A 25,018-nucleotide genomic window follows, 5' to 3' on the forward strand; every position below is an offset into this window, starting at 1 on the left:
TCCAAAATTCTTAGCAAAGCTCAAATTTTTCTTAATTAAAAAAAATCTACTAATGAAAAAAAATATATCAACTTTACTTTTTAAAGAGGAAACAATGACCTACAAAGAATATATGTTAGAATCAACCATAAAGGAAAACATTTCTTTTCTTCTTCAGAAAATGTATTTTAAATTTAACAATGTAAGGTGTATGGAGTTTGAGAGACAAATTTATTTTGCAACTAACAGTTCAGGAAAGCATTCTTTATGCTCAATGAATAATAAATACCACATTAAAAATGTATTTTCAAAATGTGCTGATTAAAACAAGCAATAAATTCAAGTTTCTTTTGTAACAGTTCTGAAGTTATACTGCTGTTCGGACATCGTAAATATCACAGCAAACTGAAAATTCAATTCTCAGTTTTAATAATGTAATAGTTCGTGGCAAATCAGCCTTTGAATTTCAAACAATGCAACACATAAAGATCCAAAATCAAATACACACATTGAAATTCACCCTATCTCATGTGCAAAGAGAAAAAAAAATCTTTTTTTTAAATTTTGGGAATTGTTTGAAATCTGCTGTTACTGATTTTATTTTAAAGACCAAAAAGCTAGAGCCTAAAACAGTATATATTGTCAACTTACTTTAAAATCGGATTAAGTTTTAGGCCATGAAAATATTAACTCATCTTCAACTTTTTTGAAGAGTCATTTTAAGAGACAGAACAAATACAAATGGTACCATGATTATGGTATAATTACCTTTGGCATAAATTATTATTACTCAATAGGATCATTGTGTAAGATGTCATGGTCATTATTTTCAAGAAAATGTAATAGAAAATTTGGAGTTAAAGTCAGCCAAATGGCTGCTGCTGTGTAACCTACTCATATTCTGAATTCATTTTTATTTCAGACATTTAAAGCAATTTACATGAACACAAGTTAAGAGGTAACTGATCGTGCCTCATGATTACACAGAGTACAGGTATTAGAAAACACAAGTCAAGTAGGGAACGTTTGAACACGTCCCTCTAAGGAGTTGGTAAAGTAGTCTATGTTACCTGAACAGGTGCAATAACAGCACAGGGGCCACCTTCAAACTGTTCTAATGCAGATCCCTCTGATTCACTAAACACAAACCCTAAAAATGAAAGCAAGCAGCAGAGATTAAACATGTCATTCAAGTAGTAGCTAAAAGAATTTTTAATGTACTTTGCTTTGAGAGAGATCACTTATCACAACAGCAAATTATCTTTAAGTCAGTCCATTGCTGTAGTTCTTAGCTTTTTGGAGGATAAAAGAACCCTTTGAAAAAAGATATGGAACCTAGGCTCCCTGCCAAGTGCACATGCACACATACACACACACACAAACACAATTTTGCACTCAGGGCCCTCTATTAAGTGGACTAAAGCGATACAGTGTAGACTTCAGTAAAAGGACACTAAATCTGATTTTTAAGTAATTTTATACAATGGAAGAAAGACCAGTTTACCTACTGAATTTAAACAAATTTTAGGACTCCTTACAGAGAGTATCTTTTTTAGTTTCATCTTTGAATCACATTCTATAAGCTAAAAATTAAAGAGCATTATACACACTGTGGCTTCCCTGGTGGCTCAGACGGTAAAGAATCTGCCCGCAAAGTGGGAGACCTTGGTTTGATCTCTAGGTTGAGAAGATCCCCTGGAGGAGGGTATGGCAACCCACTCTAGTATTCTTGCCTGAAGAATCACCATGGACAGAGAAGCCTGGCAGGCTACAGTCCAAGGGGTCGCAAAGAGTTGGACATGACTGAGCAACTAAGCACAGCACATACACACCAAATGTGCTCATACTGGCTCCATCTTAATTTAAGTATTACCAAGTAGCACTGATTGAGAGCAGCTGGGACAAGCTCCCACAGAGAACACGGCACACTGTGGAGATCTTGCGGCCAAAAGTCAGGAGAGATGAGTTACTATCTGTACAACCTTCAGGAAATCATTTCACCTCCCTAGGCCACAGGGTACTTAGCTTTAAAACAACCATTTCCAATTCCAACATACCTAATGGTTATAATTCAGTCATTTATCCAACAAATATTTCATGACCCTCAGACACTACACCAAACATCCAGGATATACAAATGACATGCATGACAAAGTCCCTCATCTGGAGAAGCCAACAGTCCAGATGAAGACAGACATACGAACAAATCACTAAAATAAAAGGATAAATGAATGTTTCAACAGAAGTATGAAAAGAGTGTTGAGGAAACTGAGAGGAATGACTTTGCCTAAATCAAGTCATAACAGGTGACTTGAAGGCTGACCTTGAATGGAACTTTACCAGAGAGGCAAGGGTGGGAGAATGACTTTCAGGTAAAGAAAACAACTTTAGTAAAGGAAAAAGTGTTCTAAGAACAGGACAAGTTCACGGATCAGAGGGAAATGTCAGGCAGCTGAAGGGCTGTATGGGGGCAGGACGGTGAGACAGGAGAGACGACAGGACGTTCACACTGGGAAGGGCCACGTCACGACAAGTACTAATTAAAGTAGTAACACAACCATACTGGTATTTTGCTTCTTTCTTTAAAGGACCAGAATGGGGAGGAGACCATTTCAACAGACCTATAGAGACAGTGCCAGACTAATAAAAACAACACTGACGTGAGAGAAAACACTATATACAAAAAGTATTTCTAAGGTAAAAATTAAGATTTGATGAATATATGCAAGTGCAGCAAAGGCTGGGTACATAAGAAATTAGATCTAACTCTGTTTCTACCTTGAGACACTAGGTAGCAAGTGAGTTAACAAATAGTATGGAGGACCCCATTCCAGTCCACCTCCTCTCTCTTTACCTTTCAATCTCTTTCAAATAGGAATTAAACATATACCTCCTATTTAAAAACAAAAATTCTCCGTAAGAGTCTACCAGAAGGTCCTTGTTGTTTACCCAAACGAGTTGAAAATTTATGTCCCCCCCGCAAAAACCTACACACACTGTTTACTGCGCCTTTCATAACTGCCACAACTTGGAAGCAGCCAAGATATCCTTCAGTAGGGGAATGGATAAATAGTACATACAGAAAATGAAATATTATTTGGTGTTTATAAAAAATAATGGCTTGCAAGCTGTGAAAAAACGAGGAGGAAACAGTTATATACCATATGATTCCAACTATATGACATTCTGGAAAAGGCAAAACTATGCAGATGGTAAAAAGATCAGAGGTTGCCAAGGGGAGGGGAGTGAGGGATGGGGTGAACAGATAGAGCACAGAGGATTTTTAGGGCAGTGAAAATACTCTGATACTATAATGATGGATACATTCCATTATATTTTTGTCACAACCCATAGGATGTATAGAACCAAGAATAAAAACTGTGGACTTTGGGTGATAATGATGAGTCAATGTAGGTTCAAAACTGTAACAAACACTCTGGTGGGAGATACTGACATTGGAGGAGGCTGTGCACATCGTGGGAGCACGAGGTGTGTGGGGAAACCTCTGTATCTTGCCCACAATTTTGCTGTGAACCTAAATAACATTGTTCTAAAAGGAAAAGTCTTAATTTAAAAAATCATTTGACCATTAAAAAAAAAAATTTCCATCCAAGACTCCAAACACCACTCGCTCAATGCATACCTAATTTTCTGTATGCACTGTCTCAATTTCCTTATCTCCCAATTAACTCAACCCGGTGACTTAGCAGCAACAATAATTTGGTTTTCAACCTGTGATTGCATCAAACGCATTCTCACCAAATTCACCAATGACCTCTCAGAGACTCATCTGAAATGCTCACCAGTGACTTGTGAAAACCTTCTGGCCTTTGGCTTTAGTGGTCCCTCTTGTTCCAAATTTTCCTTTTTTGTTTCTACTCTGTATCAATGTTGATCAGCAACTAAATGTTCTTCAGGTCTCGGCTTTAGAGTCTTTGTTCTTTTCATTCTACATGTTCTCCCTGTGTAACTCATCTCCTCCCAAGGTTTCCACCATGGGTTATAATCAGGTAATCTCCAAATAGAGCCCTGACTGGAACTCCAGTCACTGACAGAATCTAAATTCCTTAACATGGTCTTGTATGGCCCGGCTTCTGCCTGTATCTCCTCTCATCCTTTGATACTTTCCTTCTTTAGCCTCCAGGTGTGCAGACCTTCTTTCAGACCCTCAAATATCCATTATCTCTCTGGTTTCTCATGCTCTGAACATGTTCCCTCCACTTGAAACACTCTCCAAAACACTCCCACTTATCTTTAAGGCTTCACCTTATAAGATCCTGTTGGTTCAAGGGCCCAAAACACATCTTGTTTCTGCCCATCTCCACTTCATTTCTGGTTCACCTTCAGGTTCTAACCACCATCATCTTTCATCTAGAACACCGTTAGGAATTTCCGATGGGGATCCCTCTGCCCCATTTCACCCACATCCTAACTCCCAACCCACCCCTTACCTATTCACCATAAATTTACCAGAGAAATAGTTTAGAAATGGAAATCAGTTTTTCTCACAGCCTGCTTAAAACATTCAAATGGTTTCTTACTGCAATTAAAATAAAATTCAAACTCCTTTTTCATTGCCTAAAAAAGACCCTACATGATCTATCAATCCCACCTTCCCTCAGCTCACTCTTACCTTCATCATATACAGTGGTCTTAATCCTCAGAACATCTCAAGGTCTTTACCTGGGGCCTTGGTGTCTGCTGTTCTCTCTGCATGAAATGGTCTTTACCGTTCTCACAGCTGAATCCTTCTCATCCTAAAAGACTCAGCTGAGGTATTAACTCCTCAGAGATGTTCCCTGAATAACCTAGCTAAGTAGATCCTTCCTACCATTCCCCAGCCCAACCAGGACGTATTCATCTGTAATTACGTTATTGTTCATTTGTTTATTATGTCTTGTCTTGCCTTGCAAGTATCCTGCCTCTCTTATTGACCACTGTTTTCCTAGTGTGTTATTATTAATACAGTTAATACTCAATGAATACTTGCTGAAGTTTTGGGAGGAAAGACAATGGGGGTGAGCTCATTCACATCCAACTCTTTGTGAGCCCATGGACTGTAGTTCGCCAGGCTCCTCTGTCCAAGGGGTTCTTCAGGCAAGAATACTTGAGTGGGTTGCCATTTCCTTCTCCAGGGGATCTTCCCGACCCAGGGATCAAACCTATGTCTCCTGTGTCTCTTGCATTGGCAGGTGGATTCTTTTCCACTGAGCCATCTGGGAAGCCTGATAATGGAAATGTTTGTTTCTAAATTCAGTCTCTAAAATGTGGTGGTGGGGGAAGGGGGGAGATATGGGTCTGGAGCTCAGGGCAGGGGTGAAGATTAAAGATAGCAACTTGAATCAACCTAAACATGGCAGTTAAAGTGAATGAGAGCGTAAAGAATAAAGATAATGAAAAACAGTGAGGCCCCAGAAAGGAAAAGCAGGCAGTCACCTGTTTCAAATGCTGAGTGGAATAAAAACATAAGTGAAAACCCTGGATTTACCATGTCACCACTGGGAATACTAAAAAAGGAAACTTAGAATGCTAGGAAGAGCAGTCAAATTTTAAAGGGTTGAGGTGTGATTCAGAACACAAGCAGAAGGAGAAACTGCAAACTATGTTAAAGTGAAGGGACAAAGGATGATAGCTTGAAGGGTAGCTGGATAAAGAATTATTATTTTATAGACCAAAGGGCATGAGTTTAAAAGAAGGAAAAGAGTGATCAAATGGAAAAGAGAAAGTTTAAGGACGCTGAGTTCTGAGAAAGCTGAGATGGTATAGAGTGGTGGTGAACTGGATAAAGAGGTTCTCAAAGTGTGGTCTACAGAACCCTGGAAATTTTAGCGACCTTTAGAGTTTAGAGGTGAAAGGGAACCTGCTAGAGGTGAAAATCATTTTTACTATAATACAGAGGTATCTGCCCTTTTCTCGGTTTGATATTCACAGTGATGGTACAAAACAAAAAGTGGATTATGTTACTGGTGCCTTAGCACACATCAAGGCAGTGCCATTAAGCTGTACCAGCAGTAACTGTACTAGGAAACACCCTGATATGCTCTCAAACACACAGAAATAGCCAATTTAACTTAAGAAAGCTCTTGCTAATGCTAATCTTATTAAATCTTGACTTTGAACACAAAGTACTTAAAAAAAAAAATAGTCTGTATGACATAATGGAAAGTACCCATAAAGCACCTCTGCTACATCCCCTGTACAGGTGTCTCAAAGAAAAGCAGATGTGTAATTTTTTGAAGTGTGAGCTGAACTAACTGCTTGTCTGTGAATGTTATTTTTACTCTGAAGAGCTACTAACAAACTATGATTATTTAGACTTTTTCTCAGAAGTAAATGAAGTGAGGCTGATACTTCAAGGAAAAAAAAATGACAGTACTTTTGCCAGCAATAAAATTTCAAGCGTTCAAGTGATTAAAATTCTGGAAAACTCAGGGCTAGCACTGTGAGCTTGAAGCTTCCCAATACTCAGAGATTTTTCTGACAGGATCAGTGAGATAATAATAAATGTGACGTTAGATATTGTTCAATAATATGTGTTGACATTTGAAAGATCTGCATAAACCAGTGAACCAATAATTTCCAAACAACTGACGCAAATGGCTACAAATTAATTCATGGGTAGAAGATCCACTCAAAGTACAAGACAAACCAATGGATCTCAATTTAACAGAGTACAAAATGTTCATTAATGTGGTTTCAGATTTCATTCTTCAACTAACCTCAAAGAAACTACTACTTGTTGAGTTTCGGTGTAGTATCAAAGAAGAATATCCACAATTATTTGAAAACGCTATTATGATACTCCTATATTATCAGTTGCTTATCTGTGTGAGGCTGGATTTTCTGCATACACTTCAATCAAAACAACAGACTGAATGTAACAGACTGAATGGAGAAGCAAGTGAGAGAATCCAGCTATCTTCTAATGAGCTAGACACTGAAGAGATTTTTTAATGTAAAATAATGCCACAGGTCTCGATTTTTTTTTCATAGTGAAGTCTTCAATAATTTTTAAGAGTGTAATGGGGCCCTGAGTTTAAATAAACTTGAGAAAAAGAAAACTTTAGGTTTTCAACTTAGAAATATGGGCAAAGAGGAAGTGAAGAGATGTTACTGATTGAGAGCAACAGAATGAGGGGCACAGAAAACTGAGGAGAATATTAATTCCAAGAAAACATAAGAGTCGACAGGATAAAGAACTAAGAGAAATACTGAGCGCTCAGCTAAGGTTTAATTACCACATCTGTACTGAAGCTGACCACAATCTTCTCCAGCAACACACAACACTTTGGGAGAAACTGAATAGAGGACATGCTAAATGTAGGCTAAGAAACAGGCATGATGGATGGGGCAGATTTAATAAGGACAAATGAGAACTGAGGGCGCTGGTGATCACACCAAGACAAGCAAAACTGAGATCCAACCTGGAAACAAGAGGTGAAGCCAAGGGACCTCTACTCTTCATCCACCTCTTTTCCTAGTGGCAAGAAAGAAAGGGTTACTGGTGTTGGTCCTAAGTGCAGAGGTGAAGCTAAGCTCTTCCAAACTTTCAGGGTATGTGATAAACAAGCATCAGTAATGGATTCTTGCCTTTCTTAAAATCACTAATAATGTAATTCAGTTTTCAAGGTCCATGGGTGGGGTTTTTAGACTGAAATACATTCTGATAAGCTGCTTTTGTACTCTAGAGATAAAAACCCCAGGGAGAGAATTCTAGGCAGATCTGCTTTATACCAAATTCTGTTTAATTGCAGCATATATGCTTGAGGGTGTTATCTGATAATGAACAAAAGCTCTTAGAGCTTAAAATGAAATACAGTCAAACAAATGGAAATGAACTTTTCTGTCCTAAAACAGGACTATGCTTTGTAGGCATCTTCTTCTATAATAAGGTTTTACCTGAATTGGAATTTTTTAGAATATAGTTATTTTTCTTGTCAAGTATTCTCATATTTGTATTATTTCCTAGTTTTAAGATGAATTAGCTTATCATAAAATGACTGTTTTACAATTAGATCTGAAATTAGCCATCTAACTTAGCATTTGATCCTAAGCATATGATTTTGTATCACATTGGACGGCACTACTGACATAGAAGTCTTTCTCAATTTTATGGCTCAAAACTAATTTAAACCTAAGCTATGAACCTCTTTGTAATTTCTTAGTCTTTTATTTTCATATGACTTACATTATTCAAACCAGTTTGACAACTACTGCCTATGTAGTTCTAGTCTTCCATGTAAACAAAAGGCTACACAGAAAGACTTCATTTGTCATTATAAGTTAGGTAATATTAAGTGGAATCTGAACTGAGCCTTAGTCTCCTTATCTATAAACAGGAGGATAACTACATTTATCTCTTGCTGTCTCTTGGGGTTGTTGCAAAGATTAATCAAGATTTTCAAAAACTGTAAAGCATTAATACAAATGTAAGGTATTATCATAAATATTTTGAACTTAAAAATACATTACATACTCAAAGTACCAGGAAATAGACTTTATCACATAGGTTACAAATTGGAGATTTTTAAATTTTTAAAATTGATTTTTTTTTTACATTTAAAAAATTTATTTTTTAGGTCAAATGTGTAGGTAGGTTTGAGAAAGTAAAATCTATATTGGAAATAAAAGGTTTCCAACAACAACAAAGATCTTTGAAATTATATGATCCATAGTACTGACTTACCTTCACATCACACTTTTGGATTTTAACTCAAATGTTTTTAACTCCTGACTACATTTTTAAATGTACATTTTTACTGATCCCTCAATTTTTCAAAAGTTATTTAGAATCTTTTTTTTTTTTTTAACCATATGGTAAACACTGTCCTACACAGAAAGTGCAAAACTCTAATTTCAAACAACCACAGCTCCAAACACTCCACCTCTACCCTAAAAGACACTGAACTGCAATCAACAGCAAAACTGGGTTTCTCTTCTGGTTAATCTTTAGGTGAAACAATGAAGTAACTTAAAGCTGGAAGGAACGGGGTAGAAAAAAGGAAAAGATGGGTTCTTAGAGTTTATAATGTACATCAGGGTTGGCTTGTTTTTTAAAGGCAGATTTGGAACACAACCACACCCATCTTATCAAGGGCTGCTTCTGCTGCAATGCCAGAGACAATAAAGTCACTGGCCCTTTAAAGGAAATATTTGCCAAACACTGGCTAGACGATCAATACTGAAAAGAAAACAAAGTCTCAACCAGGCAAAATGTTTTCCTTTGTAATAAGATTAATATTTACTTTTGTTAGATCATGATGACTCTTATTCTGGTTCTGCTGGGTTGAGGTCAACCTGACCACTTTCAACCATCTCCACTACCACTCTCCCAGTCTAAGTCACGGTCTTTTACCCCCTGGATTACTGCAATTCTCTCTCATTTGGTCTTGTTGTCTCACTCTATCACTACAGCCCATCCTCAAATTTAGTAGTCAGGTCAGTCCTTTAAAAATTGTCATGTCGTGTCTCCTCTTTGTTCCAAACCTCCCAATGACCTGTCATCTCATTTAGAATAAAAACCAAACTCCTTACAATGGCCTATAAAATCTTAGTGATCTGGGCCATATTGTTTCTTATATCATCTTTTTTGGTCCCCTCTTCCCTCATTCCATCTCCAGCCAAACTAACCTCTTTCCCGTTCCTTAACCAGACATATTCTGCATTAAGCCTTTTATGATGGCCATCCTCACCGCCTGGAATACTCCTCAGATACCTGCGTGTCTAATGCAGTTACTTCAAGAGTCTGTTCAAATCTCATCTTAAAATGAGGCCTTTCCAGGCAACTTCACCCTATAATTCCTATTTCTTTACCTTCTAGTATATATACTTTTTATGCCATATTTGTTATTTGTCTTCCCTTGCACCCTATCAAGTAAGCCTGGAACACTTCAGTTTGAGAGAAAGGAAGGAAGGATAAATGATATTTACAAATAATGAAGTAGAAAAAAAATTTTTTTTTCCTTTAAAAAGCATTAGTGGCAATTGAGCAGGAGGGAACTAGGCAGGAGTAGGGAGTAAATGTCCAAGTTAAACAACAAAACAACGTCAAATCTTTAAATTATGTGACTTATTGGCTTTAAAATAAAAACTGCAAAAAGAAACACCTCAAACCAAAACCCTACTTTTCTCTCTTTTTAAAAAAGTATTTGCAAAAGAGAATTATCTTAAACTGCCAAATGAATTTTAAAAGAACATACACACACAAAAAAACCTACATGCTACTCCTGCACTTACTGCTTTAACATATTATCTAAAGCTGCCAAATCAATTAAAGGGGGGAGGGGGAAACTCCTAAAGCTGTTTAACATATCAAAGGAATTTACCAGGACCAATCAGTATAGTTTCATAAATGGAATATTCCTGGACACAGTTCTATAAATATTTACGCGAAAGACCTTACATCTATAACTTGCTTCCAAAAGATAATGAGGTTACAGTTGTCAATTCAAAGCACAGCTACAGATGATGAAATAAAGCCAAAGCTGATGTCACATTACGAATGCAGTAAGTCAAGTGCAGCAAAGCAGTGTCTTGTGTCATTCCCAAATCATTGCCACAGAACCTTCAGCAACGATTTCTGTCTCCTCTGAGAAAGAATAAATGAATACAAAGTCAATAGAGCAAAACCAGTAACAACATCCCTCTGATTCAGAAGTGATAACTTAAAAATACATATCTGGTTGCCTTAAAATCATCATCAATTTAAGACCTTGAAAAATCAGAGCCACAATATAGCTGCACTCCGTAAAGAGCAAAAAGTAAATAACTTTTTATTTTCAAATGATATTGATTGAACATATCTTGTTAAGGAACTTCCTTCTGACTACAAAATGGCAGAGCATTCTGTGTCATTACGAAGTGATCTAATTAACAATAATTTCTTGCAACTGTCAGGGCATGGCTAGAGAGTGATCTTTGGCTTGATCTATCCTACAATTAAGCACTTTCTAAATTAAGCTATCATTTTCTGAGTGTTTATGTCAGATATTGTATTAAGTGCCTAAATATATTTACTTGCCTTTAATCCTCACAACAAACCTGTAAGATCGGCACTAGTATTATCTGCTCTCCACAAAGAAGGAAACTGAGGCTTAAGTTAAAAAACTTGAAACTAGAACCAAAGAATGCCTATTCCAAAGACTGTTCCTGCTCTTAACCATTATTAGAACTGCCTCTCTGAATTCTCCTTGTATCTGCAATACAGTACTAAATTAAATGAGGCCAAATATCACCCTAATGTGTGCTGTATTATTGCTTAACAAAAAGTAAAACCTTTCTCAATCTTACAATCTTGCGTACTTTAGGGCTATTCATTACTAGAATAAATAAGACAAATAGGAAAATAAATTTTAAAATGGAACTTGCAAATGTGAATGCCCATGATTTCTGAAAAAAATTAGTTAGGTGACAAAATTAGGTGTGTAAAAAGAGCCAAACTAATTACATGTCTGGTTAAAAACAGAAAGGAAAACAAGACAGAGCTGTGACTTGTAATTCACTCCCAGTTCTATCAATTCGTGCAACTCTGGCCTGGTCATTTAGCCTTCAGGACTCATTTTTCTCATCTTCAAACAAAGAGTAATGGACTAAATAATCTAACTACCTGTTATACATTATGATTCTATTTTTACCAGGTCTTAGAGGTATCTGAGAGGGAAGAAGAGATTACTTAAACCCTAAATGTTTGTTACTAAGTAAACATTATGAAGTAAAGACACAGATCTACTATGCTAAATTTACCCCCAATCCTTTGGGAATCAGTATTTTCCAAATAAATGTTTTCATAACAAAATATTTTAATAATAGTACTAAATAGCTACTATTTATTGGCTTGTGATTTCAAAGACTATGCTGTTAACTTCACTTAACCTCACCAGTCTTTCTTATCACCTTAACCAATGTGTCCGTTTTGTTATTAAAACGCGCGAGTTAGGGATGATTACTAGCATAAAGTGCCCAACGCAGAGCCTGGGACAGCTCTGGAATTTGTGTGTGTGTGTGAGTGAGACAGCTCTAGAATTGTGTGTGTGTCTATGCGTGTGACAGCTCTGGAATTGTGTGTGTGTGACAGCTCTGGAATTGTGTGTCTGTGAGTGTGGTGTGTGGTTCTATTTCACAATTATTCGTAGTATTAACAAAACTTCTTACATAATTCAAAATCCTGTCTAAATAATCAGATCGGCGCAGGAAGTTCTATGAGCCACGGAACAGATACTAAATCACCTCAAAATCAGGGATATTGGGGTGTAGAAAACACTCTGCAGCAGCGTTTTATTTTTGCACCGAGTACCACGCCTAATCGCCTAATTAAAATACAAACTGCACAATCGTTTCGTGGAATTAGCCACAATGAGTTTCACGTGGACTTCCCTTCTCTCCAAAATTAGACTAAACACCAAGATGAAGCCTCGTTAGGGGGTAAAGACCCAGGAGGCCAGAGCAAGTCTTGAGAAATGGATACCAATGCACAGCGCACACCTTAAGTGTCACACCCTGCAGCCCGACTGCCGCCCCCTTCTCCTTTCCAGCCCCAAAGGCAGCCCAGGGAGCGGCAGGGGCACTTCGGGTCTTTAGCCGCCAGCTGGAACCATTCTCCTACTCAACCTCTACCCCCTGGAAGGGCAGGGCGTTTCTAGCAAGTCCAGTGTCAGTGCAGAGCAGGGGAATTGGGACAGAGTGCAGGGCACGGGAGGGGACTGGCGCGAGAGGCGTCACTGCTCGACTCTCTCGGGGCAAAAGGAAGCGAGGGCTGGAAGCCAGGGTCCAGCCGGGGTACCTTGCGTCCAGCGGCAGAAGATGGTGTCAGAGAGACCAGGGCTGCTGTTGGTGCCCCACACCAGCTCCATCAGCTCTTTAGTCAGTTCGGACATGATGGGATGCCGGCGAGCTGGTCTTGGCTTTCAGGACTCCTGCCCCGGCACATGGGGAAGGGGCGGCTTCCGAGACCAGAGTGGCGGGAGGGCGGCGGTAAACAAGCTTGAAGGTCAGACGGGAGGGAGGCAAAGGGAGAGAGACCTACTTGCAGGGACCCCGCCTGTCAAGCCCGGTCGGAGCGGCGGCCAGGAGTTTCCCGTACCGGAAGTACCGGAGCCACTTCCGGCTTCTCTTTCGCTACCGCCCCCACGGCCAGGGGAGCAGGCGGCACCTCCCCGGAAGCGGAAATGGGGGTGGGGCGAGAAGAGCTGCAGGGGACTCTTCTGGCTACTGTCCTTTCTGAACTCGGTGCAAGGGGGCTGTGGTGTTGTGGGAGCTTTTGTGTTGGCAGGAGCATCGCGTCCCGTGGGCGTTGGCATGTTTCTACCATTGTAGAACACCTCCTTCTCCGCACTGCTTTGGGCTTAGCCGGAGGACCCCAGGCCCAAGCCCTAGGACTCGGAACATAATCTATACCTTAAAATTTGTAATATTAATTATGCCAAACTACAGCTTTAAGAGTATGGTTGAGTCTCCTTGAGGAAACATTCATGTCTGTGTGGAGAGCCGCCCATAAATTGAAGGCTCTCAATCTCTTACTAAGTCACATAAAGTTAAACAAGCTATCAACATAACTGAAGAATGGCCGAATGTGTGTTAGAAATGCCTGACCCAAGCATAACGCAGAATTACAAAGCTCTTTACAGGAAAACAGATTGAAAGCGGCCCGTTTGTAAATGGTAGAGCAATTTTACCTACAATTTTGAAGACTGTAGGGTGTATGGGCAACACGTGAGCTTAAAGACCAAGTTTCAATCATTGACAAGCATTCAGTTAAATTTAGTGGCTTCCCTGAGTTGGTGATGGACAGGGAATCTTGGCCTGCTGTAGTCCATGGGGGTTGCAAAGAGTTGGACAGGACTGACGGACTGAACTGAATTGAACTGAAAAATTTCTATTTGTGACACTTATAAAGAAGAAAACTTTTTCTGACTGAATTTGGAATTTCAAGCAAAAAGGCAAAAATCTGATGGGCTCCTCCAGGGAGCAAATAACAGAGTTTGCTAATTTATACTCTATTTTTGACTTAAGCAACCTTTGCTGTTGTTAAAAGGAATTGCTCAAAGTACCTGAACCATATCCATAGCCTTACTCCCAATCTTTATTCCTCGTGAAATATCCTTTATCTTGTTTTTCAAACCAAATCTTATTCATTCTTCTAGATGTATGTTGACTTAAAAAATACAGCCTAAAAATTAAGACTTTTTTTTTTTTTTAATTCAGTGAGAATTTTTAGGACTTTAAGTCCGGGAGACAGCATCTCGAGTAACCCTGAGAGAACTGCTCTGAGGAAGCGAGGGGAGGAGCCAAGTTAATAGAAGTTTTGCAACAAAGGGCAGGTAGTCTGAACATCAAAAGATTATGAGTTAAAGGAAGCCAGATAGTCCACAATCCAACATTCTTGGGCTTCACTGGTGGCTCAGATGGTAAAGGATACACCTGCAAATGCAGGAGACCTGGGTTTGATCCCTGGATGGGGAAGATTACCCTGAAGGAGGGCATGACAACCCACTTAAGTATTCTTGCCTAGAGAATCCCCCTGGACAGAGGAGCCTGGCAGGCTACAGTCCATGGGGTTGCAAAGAGCTGGCCACAACTGAGCAACTAAGCACAGCACAGATATCCCAAGTTAAAGAATTTAGCACTTTTCTATGTATGGGAAGATGCAAGAGTCTGAGATCGCTGAAATCATTTCTTTTATATGTATCTCAGCTATCCTGGGCCAGTAGCCTGTGTTTTTCCCATCCTGAGCTCCACTGGGGCTCACCTTAGGGAGTAGCTACAGTCCTGGTGGCTGCTAGTCCACAGGTATCCTTCTTCCTGAGTGCCCTTAGGGCTCAGGAATTCACATTGGAGTGCTGTAATCACTGATGACTGTGATATCCCTGTTTACTGATATGGCAGGAAATACTCCATTTCTTGGTGCTTCCCTGGTGCTTCCCTCAGATGGTAAAGAATCTGCCTGCAATGCAGGATCCAGAGTTGGGCCGATCCTTTGGTGAAGGGAATGGCTACCCACTGCAGTATTCTTGCCTGGAGAATTCCATGGACACAGGAGCCTGGTGGGCTGCAGTCCATGGGGTCACAAAGAGGTGGACACAATTGAATAACTAACACTTCCACTTTTCACTCTACTTCTCACATAGTATAAATGGTACATTGTAATAAAGCCTTCTCCAGTTGTTACAATATAAAAGAAAATTTTTAGCTTCTGAAATTTCATGAAAGTGAAAGTGAAGTTGCTCAGTAATGTCCGACTCTTTGCTACCCTATGGACTATGGCCTACCAGGCTCCTCCGTCCGTGGGCTTTTCCAGGCAAGAATACTGGAGTGGGTTGCCATTTTGTAACTTGCTTATGACAATTACTGTCACTTGTAATTTTCAAATAATTATTTACTCTTCTCCTGTGGTAGATGTTTAAGGAAGATGAGGACCTGTCTTATTCATAGTACCTAATAGAGAACCTTGAATATAGCTGGATCTAAGTATTAGAATGAAACTTGCCTTTATGGAACTTAAGAATTCACTTATGGAACTTAAGAATTCAAGAAATGAGGAAATGACGGGAAGTACCAATGACTTGTCCAAGTAAATATCTATTATTTGCCCAGGTGATTTATAATTTGCACAATTATTTCACTTCCTAAAAGACATAGAAGGGCCAATGTTCATAGATTCTGTAAGTGGCAGAACTCTAATGTCAACTACAAATTGGCACTTGCCATGGGTGCTTGCCATCTACCTTTAAGCTACAAGGATTAAATCATGTGCTGCTGCAGCTACTGATTTTTGACACCCCTGAAAGGACTTCAGGGTGAGGAACAGAAACGTAGTATTCTGTGCTCTGGAAAAAATGGGCAGAACAGGTCCTCAGATAGTTAGATATTTTGAAGGACCTGATTTTATGAGCCCAATTCTTGTATCTTGTCATATCTAGAAAAGCACTAAAATCTTTCATGGTGATGACTGCTTGTTGTGACTAGCAGAAACCTTCCAAAATATGTGCTTGATTGCATGTACACCCCCTTCACCAAAATCACATATATACTGACCTTCACCACAACCTCTTTAGAGCAGTTTCTCAGAGCTATCTGAAATGCTGTCTCTCAGGCTATAGTCCTCATTTTGCCCCAAATAAAACTTAACTCACAACTCTCACACTGCATTTTTTTAAAATCAGCAATAAGTTCAGAGGTGTTTGCCAAATTTTTCTCTTTTCATTATTATAGAGACATAGTTATAGATATAATTGTCCCTGAATAGAAAGAAATGCTTTCAAAAAATATTTTAATGAAATATTTCTTGATCCATGATTTTTCTTAGTTTTCAGCTGTGATGAAACTGGCAAAATCTTGGGTAGACGTTAATATGCATGCTCTTTCTAACTTTAGGTTATATTCTCTATTTGCAACATGATTTTAATTTTTAAATTAGCTGGACATATTTTTAACAAGGAATATTTGATTAATGTTACATTATTTATGTTGCTTAATCATTACTTGCTACATTTGAATTATGAAGTTACTTACACTACATTAGAAATGCAAATTAATGTTCATTTAACATTTTTTTAGTTAGTAATTATTTAGAAAAATAATAATTGTAACAGTCAAGTTTGTTGCATATATTTCTGGTACAGGAGGATAATGCCTTTTTCATTTTTATAATGACTTGAAAATTATGTAATTTTTCTTTGGCTTTTTTATCTTGCTCCATATTTACCATCATGCTTTTTTCCTTAGGACCATCTATTAGTCTTAGTCTAAGTAGCTAATTCATGTCCGACTCTTGTGACCCCATTGACTGTAGCCAGCCAGGCTTCACAGTCCATTGGATTCTCCAGGCAAGAATATTGGAGTGGGTTGCCATTTCCTTCTCCAACTTGCCATTTCCCAACCCAGGGAATCAAACCCAGGTCTCCTGCATTGCAGGCCAATTCTTTACCACTGAGCTACGAGGAAAGCCTAGGAACATCTCTAGTTTTGATTAAATTGATGTGTATCATTAAGACGCACATATACATGAATGCTCAGTGGCTCAGTCATGTCAGACTCTTTGTAACCCCATGGACTACAGTCCACTAGGCTCCTCTGTCCATGGAATTTTCCAGGCAAGAATACTGGAGCAAGTTGACATATAGTTTGCATAAATGATCTTTAATCCTAAAAGAGAGTCTTAAAATATCAGAAACTTCCTGTTAACATGTAAGTTTTATTTGTAGTATTTCTCTTTCAAATTCAAGTCAGGGCACCTCCATAAAACTGGGCTTAGATTCAGTTCAGTTCAGTCGCTCAGTCGCGTCCGACTTTGCGGCCCCATGAATCGCAGCACGCCAGGCCTCCCTGTCCATTACCAACTCCTGCAGTCTACCCAAACCCATGTCCATCAAGTTGGTGATGTCATCCAGCCATCTCATCCTCTGTCGTCCCCTTCTCCTCCTGCCTCCAATCCTTCACAGCATTAGAGTCTTTTCCAATGAGTCAACTCTTCGCATGAGGTGGCCAAAGAATTGGAGTTTCAGCTTCAACATCAGTCCTTCCAATGAACACCCAGGACTGATCTCCTTTAGGATGGACTGATTGGATCTGCTTGCAGTGCAAGGGACTCTCAAGAGTCTTCTCCAACACCACAGTTCAAAAGCATCAATTCTGCGGCGCTCAGCTTTCTTCACCGTCCAACTCTCACATCCATACACGACCACCGGAAAAACCATAGCCTTGACTAGATGGACCTTTGTTAGCAAAGTAATGTCGCTGCTTTTAAAAATGCTATCTAGGTTGGTCATAACTTTCCTTCCAAGGAGTAAGCGTCTTTTAATTTCATGGCTGCAATCACCATCTGCAGTGATTTTGGAGCCCAAAAAATTAAAGTCTAACACTGTTTCCACAGTTTCCCCATCTATTTGCCATGAAGTGATGGGACCAGATGCCATGATCTTAGTTTTCTGAACGTTGAGCTTTAAGCCAACATTTTCACTCTCCTCTTTCACTTTCAGCAAGAGGCTCTTTAGTTCTTCTTTGCTTTCTGCCATAAGGGTGGTGTCATATGCATATCTGAGGTTATTGATATTTCTTCAGGCAATCTTGATTCCAGCTTGTGTTTCTTCCAGCCCAGCGTTTCTCATGATGTACTCTGCATATAAGTTAAATAAGCAGGGTGACAATATACAGCCTTGACGTACTCCTTTTCCTATTTGGAACCAGTCTGTTGTCCCATGTCCAGTTCTAACTGTTGCTTCCTGACCTGCATACAGGTTTCTCAAGAGACAGGTCAGATGGTATGGTATTTCCATCTCTTTCAGAATTTTCCACAGTTTATTGTGATCCACACAGTCAAAGGCTTTGGCATAGTCAATAAAGCAGAAATAGATGTTTTTCTGGAACTCTCTTGCTTTTACAATGATACAGAGGATGTTGGCAATATGATCTCTGGTTCCTCTGCCTTTTCTAAAACCAGCTTGAACATCTGGAAGTTCATGGTTCACATATTGCTGAAGCCTGGCTTGGAGAATTTTGAGCATTACTTTACTAGCATGTGAGATGAATGCAATTGTGCAGTAGTTTGAGCATTCTTGAGCATTGCCTTTCTTTGGGATTGGAATGAAAACTGACCTTTTCCAGTCCTGTGGCCACTGCTGAGTTTTCCAGATTTGCTGGCATATCGAGTGCAGCACTTTCACAGCATCATCTTTCAGGATTTGAAATAGCTCAACTGGAATTCCATCACCTCCACTAGCTTTGTTCGTAGTGATGCTTTCTAAGGCCCACTTGACTTCACATTCCAGGATGTCTGGCTCTAGGTGAGTGATCACACCACCATGATTATCTGGGTCGTGAAGATCTTTTTTGTAGAGTTCTTCTGTGTATTCTTGCAATCTCTTCTTAATATCTTGTGCTTCTGTTAGGTCCATACCATTTCTGTCCTTTATTGAGCCCATCTTTGCATGAAATATTCTCTTGGAAACTCTAATTTTCTTGAAGAGATCTCTAGTCTTTCCCATTCTGTTGTTTTCCTCTATTTCTTTGCACTGATCACTGAGGAAGGCTTTCTTATCTCTCATTGCTATTCTCGGGAACTCTGCATTCAGATGGGAATATCTTTCCTTTTCTCCTTTGCTTTTCACTTCTCTTCTTTTCCCAGCTATTTGTAAGGCCTCCTCAGACAGCCATTTTGCTTTTTTGCATTTCTTTTCCATGGGAATGTTCTTGATTCCTGTCTCCTGTACAATGTCACAAACCTCTGTCCATAGTTCATCAGACACTCTGTGTATCAGATCTAGTCCCTTAAATCTATTTGTCACTTCCACTGTATAGTCATAAGGATTTGATTTAGGTCATACCTGAATGGTCTAGTGGTTTTCCCTACTTTCTTCAATTTTAGTCTGAATTTGGAAATAAGGAGTTCATGATCTGAGCCACAGTCAGCTCCCAGTCTTGTTTTTGCTGACTGTATAGAGCTTCTCCATCTTTGGCTGCAAGAATATAATCAATCTGATTTTGGTGTTGACCATCTGGTGATGTCCATGTGTAGAGTCTTCTCTTGTGTTGTTGGAAGAGGGTGTTTGCTATGACCAGTGTGTTCTCTTGGCAAAACTCTATTAGCCTTTGCTCTGCTTCATTCTGTACTCCAAGGCAAAATTTGCCTGTTACTCCAGGTGCTTCCTGACTTCCTACTTTTGTATTCCAGTCCCCTATAATGAAAAGGACATCTTTTTTGGGTGTTAGTTCTAAAAGGTCTTGTAGGTCTTCACAGAACCGTTCAACTTCAGCTTCTCAGCATTACTGGTCGGGGCATAGACTTGGGTTACCATGATATTGAATGGTTTGCCTTGGAAACAAACAGAGATCATTCTGTCATTTTTGAGATTGCATCCAAGTACTGCCTTTCAGACTCTTTCATTGACCATGATGGCTACTCCATTTCTTCTAAGGGATTCCTGCCCACAGTAATAGATATAATGGTCATCTGAGTTAAATTCACCCATTCCAGTCCATCTTAGTTCGCTGATTCCTAGAATGTCGATGTTCACTCTTGGCATCTCCTGTTGACCACTTGCAATTTTCCTTGATTCATAGACCTAACATTCCAGGTTCCTATGCAATATTGCTCTTTACAGCATTGGACTTTGCTTCTATCACCAGTCACATCCACAGCTGGGTATTGTTTTTGCTTTGGCTCCATCCCATCATTCTTTCTGGAGTTATTTCTCCACTGATCTCCAGGAGCATATTGGGCACTTACTGACCTGGGGAGTTCATCTTTCAGTGTCCTATCTTTTTGCCTTTTCATACTGCTCATGGGGTTCTCAAGGCAAGAATACTGAAGCGGTTTGCCATTTCCTTTTCCAGTAGACCACATTCTGTCAGATTACCAGAATCATTAATTCTCTTTAGCCAACTTCACTACTTCAAATAAACAGAATTACTCATTATCAAATGCTAACCCCATGCTGAATTATTCTGTTGTCTTTCCCCAAATTTCCCTGTCAAAAAAGAGCAAAACAGCTTCATGACCATGTTCCTAGCAACTGCCATGAAAGAACACTTCTCCAACTCGAAGCCCTCAGCGTCTAATTTAGTATATTTGCACCACTTGTTCAGGAGAAATCAATCTTTCAGAAATCCACTCTACAATAAGATAAGTTCTAGGCAGTTTACTAAAACAATCCTCTCTGTATGTATTAATAAAAACTATTTCATGTACATGCCCCTTGGCTTCCAATAACAGTGTAAATCTGGAGCACATGAAATTCTTTTCTTTGCATCAAACTAAACACATCTCAGTTCCTTTTAAATCTACCGCTGTCATGCTCAGGTATGGCATAAAATGTCATTTCCTACAAACACAAACACGTGGTGCAAAAGGGGTTCTGTCATTAAATGCTGAGTTAAATAAAGTTAAGGAAGAGATGCTCAAAATTCTCCAAGTGAGGCTTCAACAGTACATGAACCAAGAACTTCCAGATGTTCAAGCCGGATTTAGAAAAGGCAGAGGAACCAGAGTCAAATTGCCAACATCCATTGGATCATCAAAAAAGCAAGAGAGTTCCAGAAAAACATCTACTTCTGCATTATTGACTACACCAAAGCCTTTGACTGTGTGGATAACAACAAACTGGAAAATTCTTCAAGGGATGGGAATACCAGACCACTTTACCTGCCTCCTGAGAAATCTGTATGCAGGTCAAAAAGCAACAGTTCCAAAGAACTGGACATGGAACAACGGACTGGTTCCAAATTGGGAAAGGAGTACATCACAGCTGTATATTGTCACCCTGTTTATTTAAATTATATGCAGAGTACATCATGCAAAATGCCAGGCTGGATGAAGCACAAGTTGAAATCAAGATTGCCAGGAGAAATATCAATAACCTCAGATATGCAGATGACACCACCCTTATGGCAGAAAGCGAAATGGAGCTGAGGAGCCTCTTGATGAAAGTGAAAGAGGAGAGTGAAAAAGCTGCCTTAAAACTCAACATTCAAAAAATGAAGTTCATGGCATCTGGTCCCATCACTTCATGGCAAATAGATGGGGAAACAATGGAAACAGTGACAGACGGTATTTTCTTGGGCTCAAAAATCACTGCATATGGTGACTGCAGCCATGAAACTAAAAGACACTTGCTCCTTGGAAGAAAAGTTATGGCTGAACTAGACAGCATATTAAAAAGCAGAGACATTACTTTGCCAACAAAGGTCCATCTAGTCAAAGCTATGGTTTTTCCAGTAAGTCATGTATGGATGTCAGGCTTGGACTACAAAGAAATCTGAGCACCAAAGAACAGATGCTTTTGAACTGTGGTGTTGGAGAAGACTCTTGAGAGTCCCTTGGACTCCAAGGAGATCCAACCAGTCCATCCTAAAGGAAATCAGTTCTGTATATTCATTGAAAGGACTGATGCTGAATCTGATGCTTCAATACTTTGGCCACCTGATGCAAAAAACTGACTCACTTGAAAAGACCCTGATGCTGAGAAAGATTGGAGGAGGGAGAATAAGGGGATGACAGAGGATGAGATGATTGGATGACATCTCCCACTCGATGCACATGAGGTTGAGTAAGCTTGGGAACTGGTGATAGGGAAACCTGGCATGCTACAGTCCATGGGGTCACAAAGAATCAGACACAACTGAACGACTGAACTGAACTGAACTGAGCAAGAGACGGAATTATATTTGAATCATTTTGCTCACTGAGTTTCTCATAGTTTATTTCTACAGAAAACTGTTTGGAAATCATTGGCCACAGTATAATGGAATAGATTTTTTAAAACTTTTTTTCTTAGGTTATTTGGATGTAGACCGTCTTTAAAGTCTTTACTGAATTTGTTCCAGTATTGCTTCTGTTTTTTGTTTGTTTGTTGGCCACAAGGTATGTGAGATCTTAGCTTTCTGACTAGGGATTGAACACACACCCCATGCGTTGGAAGGGGAGGTCTTAACCACTGGACCACTAGGGAAGTCCCTAATGGAATACATTTTTGATAGGAATTAGAAAATCTGGATGTTAGTTTTTATTTGGGTACTGTGACCTTGGATGAGTCACTTAACTCGGATACTGTGCTTTCTACATTTATAGTAAGGACTAAATGTAAATCATCTCTTAATATCCCATTTACTTTAGATCATGCCCAGTTCTGATTTTTAAAACTGGCTGATTAGAAGTTAAGATATATAGAAGGAGGAGGCGGGGCTAAGATGGCGGTGGAATAGGATGGGGAGACCACTCTCTCCTCCATAAATTTATCGAAAGAACATCTGAACGCTGAGCAAACTTCACAAAACTACTTCTGAAGGCTGGCAGAGGACGTCAGGCTTCCACAAAGACAGCGCATTATCTTCAAAAGAGGTAGGAGAAATTATAAAAGATAAAAAGAGAGACAAAAGAGTTAGGGACGGAGACCCGTTCCGGGGAGGGAGTTGTAAAAGAGGAGGAATTTCCAAGCACCAGGAAACCCTCTCACCGGCGGGTGTGGGGGAAGATTTCTTATCTCGGAGGGCAACGTAACTGGGAGGAAAAAATAAATAAAATCCACAGATTACGTGCCTAAAGCAACTCCCAGCAAAGAACCCCAGACGCTCGCATCATCCGCCACCAGCAAGTGGGGGCTGAACGGAGAGGAGCGGGCGGCACTGCCTAGGGTAAGGACCGGGCCCGAGTGCCCCGAGGGCAATCTGAGGGAGCTAACGTGAGATAGTAACCTAAACTGTGGGACAGCCAGAGAGAGAGAACTATCCCCTGAAAAGCCCAACTCTAAGGCACTGCCGGCCTGCTCACAGAACAAAGGACTGAGCGATACCAGAGGAGAGCTAGCCGGCTGCGGACCGCCCCATTCCCCGCCGGACACAGCGGGCGGGCGGGGCCCGCCAGAGCCGGAAAGGGGCAAAATCGGCTCCAGAGAGGGCACCCCCTACCAAACTGCAAACAGGCTCCCAGTTTCTAAGCAAAGACTGCCTGAGATCCCGGAGGGTCGACAGCCGCCGGGAGGGTCGCAGCCAGAGACCAGCTCCCCAGAACCGACACAAAGCACACCGGATCCGGGCGCGCCCGTAAACCGAGGCGGGGACCAGGGAGGTGATAAGCCGCACCGCCCCAACAGGGGAGAGCGCGCTCACCAAACTCCTGGCCTGGCCGCCTGAGCAGCTCCGACCGGGAACGGCACAAGCCGCGGGCGAAACCGAGTCTGCGCCTTTGTGGAGTAACCGGGAGCCTGAACCTGAGCGGCTTAGACCTGGGAAGTGCACGCAGCTCAGGGCCCGCTCCCCGGCCGAGTAACCAGAAGCCTGAGCAGGGTAGACGGGGAAAGCACACACGCCGTGAGCGGGGGCGAACCCAGTGCGGCCGAGACACTGCGAGCTTACCACACACACGCCAGATTTGCAGTGTTCCTTCCTCCGCACAGCACAATTGAACAAGCGAACCTAAAGAGATCACCTCCACCGCTTTGTTGCAGGGCGGAAATTAGATACTGAAGAGATCTCCAAACAGAAGCCAAATAAACAGAGGGAAGCGCTTTGGAAGGGACAGGCCAACAGATTAAAATCCCTGTAGTTAATACCGACTGCATTGAAAAGGACCTATAGATCTTGAAAAGTATAAGCAGGAATAAGGATCTATCTGAAACTGAGCAGATCCCACACTGCTCACAACAGCTCCAGAGAAAGTCCGGGATATATATATTTTTTACTATTATTATTTTTTTTTTAAATAAAAAAAAATTTTTTTTCTCTTCTTTCCTTTTTCTTCAAGTCCTCTATTACACCTTTAACTTTCATTTTCATAACCCACTATTAACTTGCAAAAAAAAAAACCCTATTTTTGAAGCAAACTACATACATATATCTTATACCTTTTGTGTTTTCTTTTTTTAATGTTTTTTTCCTGTTTTACTTTTTTTTACTGTGTTTTTTTTTTACTGTTTTACTGTTTTTTTTTCTTTTTACACTGTTTCCTTTTTTCTTTTTTTTTATATTGTAAGTTTTATAAGAGTCTAACCTCTACTCTAGATTTTTAATCTTTGTTTTACATATTTGATATCAATTTTGTACATTTAAGAACCCAATCTTTAGGACCCATTTTTACTCAGGAGTGTGATCACTGGCCTGATTACTCTCTCCCCCTATTGATGCTCTTTCTTCTCCCCCAGGGAACCTCTATTTCCCACCCTCCTCCTTCTCTTCTCAACCCAATTCTGTGAATCTCTGAGGGTGTTCTGGGTACCGGAGAACACTTCAAGAACAGGATACTGCCCAGATCTCTCTCTCCCCTCTTGAATCCTCCCTTTCTACTCATGCTCACCTCTATTACCTTCTTCCCCCCTCTCTATGTATCTCTGTGAGCCACTCTGAGGGTTCCAAACTGTGGAAAGCACAGAGGGAAGTGCTTACTGGCTAGATTGCTCTCTCCACATTTGAATTCCCCTCTTCCCCTCCTGGTCACCTCAACTCCCCCCACCTCATCTCTCCATGTAACTCAGTGAACCTTTCTGGGTATCCCTCACTGTGGAGAATCTTTTCACCATTAACCTAAAAGTTTTATTATTGAGGCTGTATGGAAGGA

At 40.2% G+C, this 25,018-nt stretch overlaps 1 protein-coding gene across 5 annotated transcripts in view; it reads right to left on the bottom strand.

Annotated features, from left to right (window-relative positions):
• MINDY3 (MINDY lysine 48 deubiquitinase 3) overlaps nucleotides 1-13,085 on the bottom strand; it is an 80,570-nt gene extending 67,485 nt beyond the window's left edge. For 3 of the 5 annotated variants that reach the window (XM_081553608.1, XM_081553604.1, XM_081553605.1), the window contains exons 1-2: nucleotides 12,758-13,085; nucleotides 1,050-1,129 (exon numbers count right to left, since the gene is read on the bottom strand). Coding sequence is in view for 1 of the 5 variants with exons in the window: in XM_081553604.1 (XP_081409730.1) it covers nucleotides 1,050-1,129; nucleotides 12,758-12,851 (174 nt within the window). In the remaining 4 variants the exon portion in view is untranslated. The remainder of the gene's footprint in view (nucleotides 1-1,049; nucleotides 1,130-12,757) is intronic. The other 2 variants (XM_081553610.1, XM_081553607.1) reach the window with 1 other exon arrangement.
• Nucleotides 13,086-25,018: the final 11,933 nt, after the last annotated feature.

This window comes from Giraffa tippelskirchi, chromosome 13 (assembly GCF_054371585.1).
Source record: "Giraffa tippelskirchi isolate mGirTip1 chromosome 13, T2T-mGirTip1v1.2.pri, whole genome shotgun sequence".
Taxonomy (NCBI): domain Eukaryota; kingdom Metazoa; phylum Chordata; class Mammalia; order Artiodactyla; family Giraffidae; genus Giraffa; species Giraffa tippelskirchi.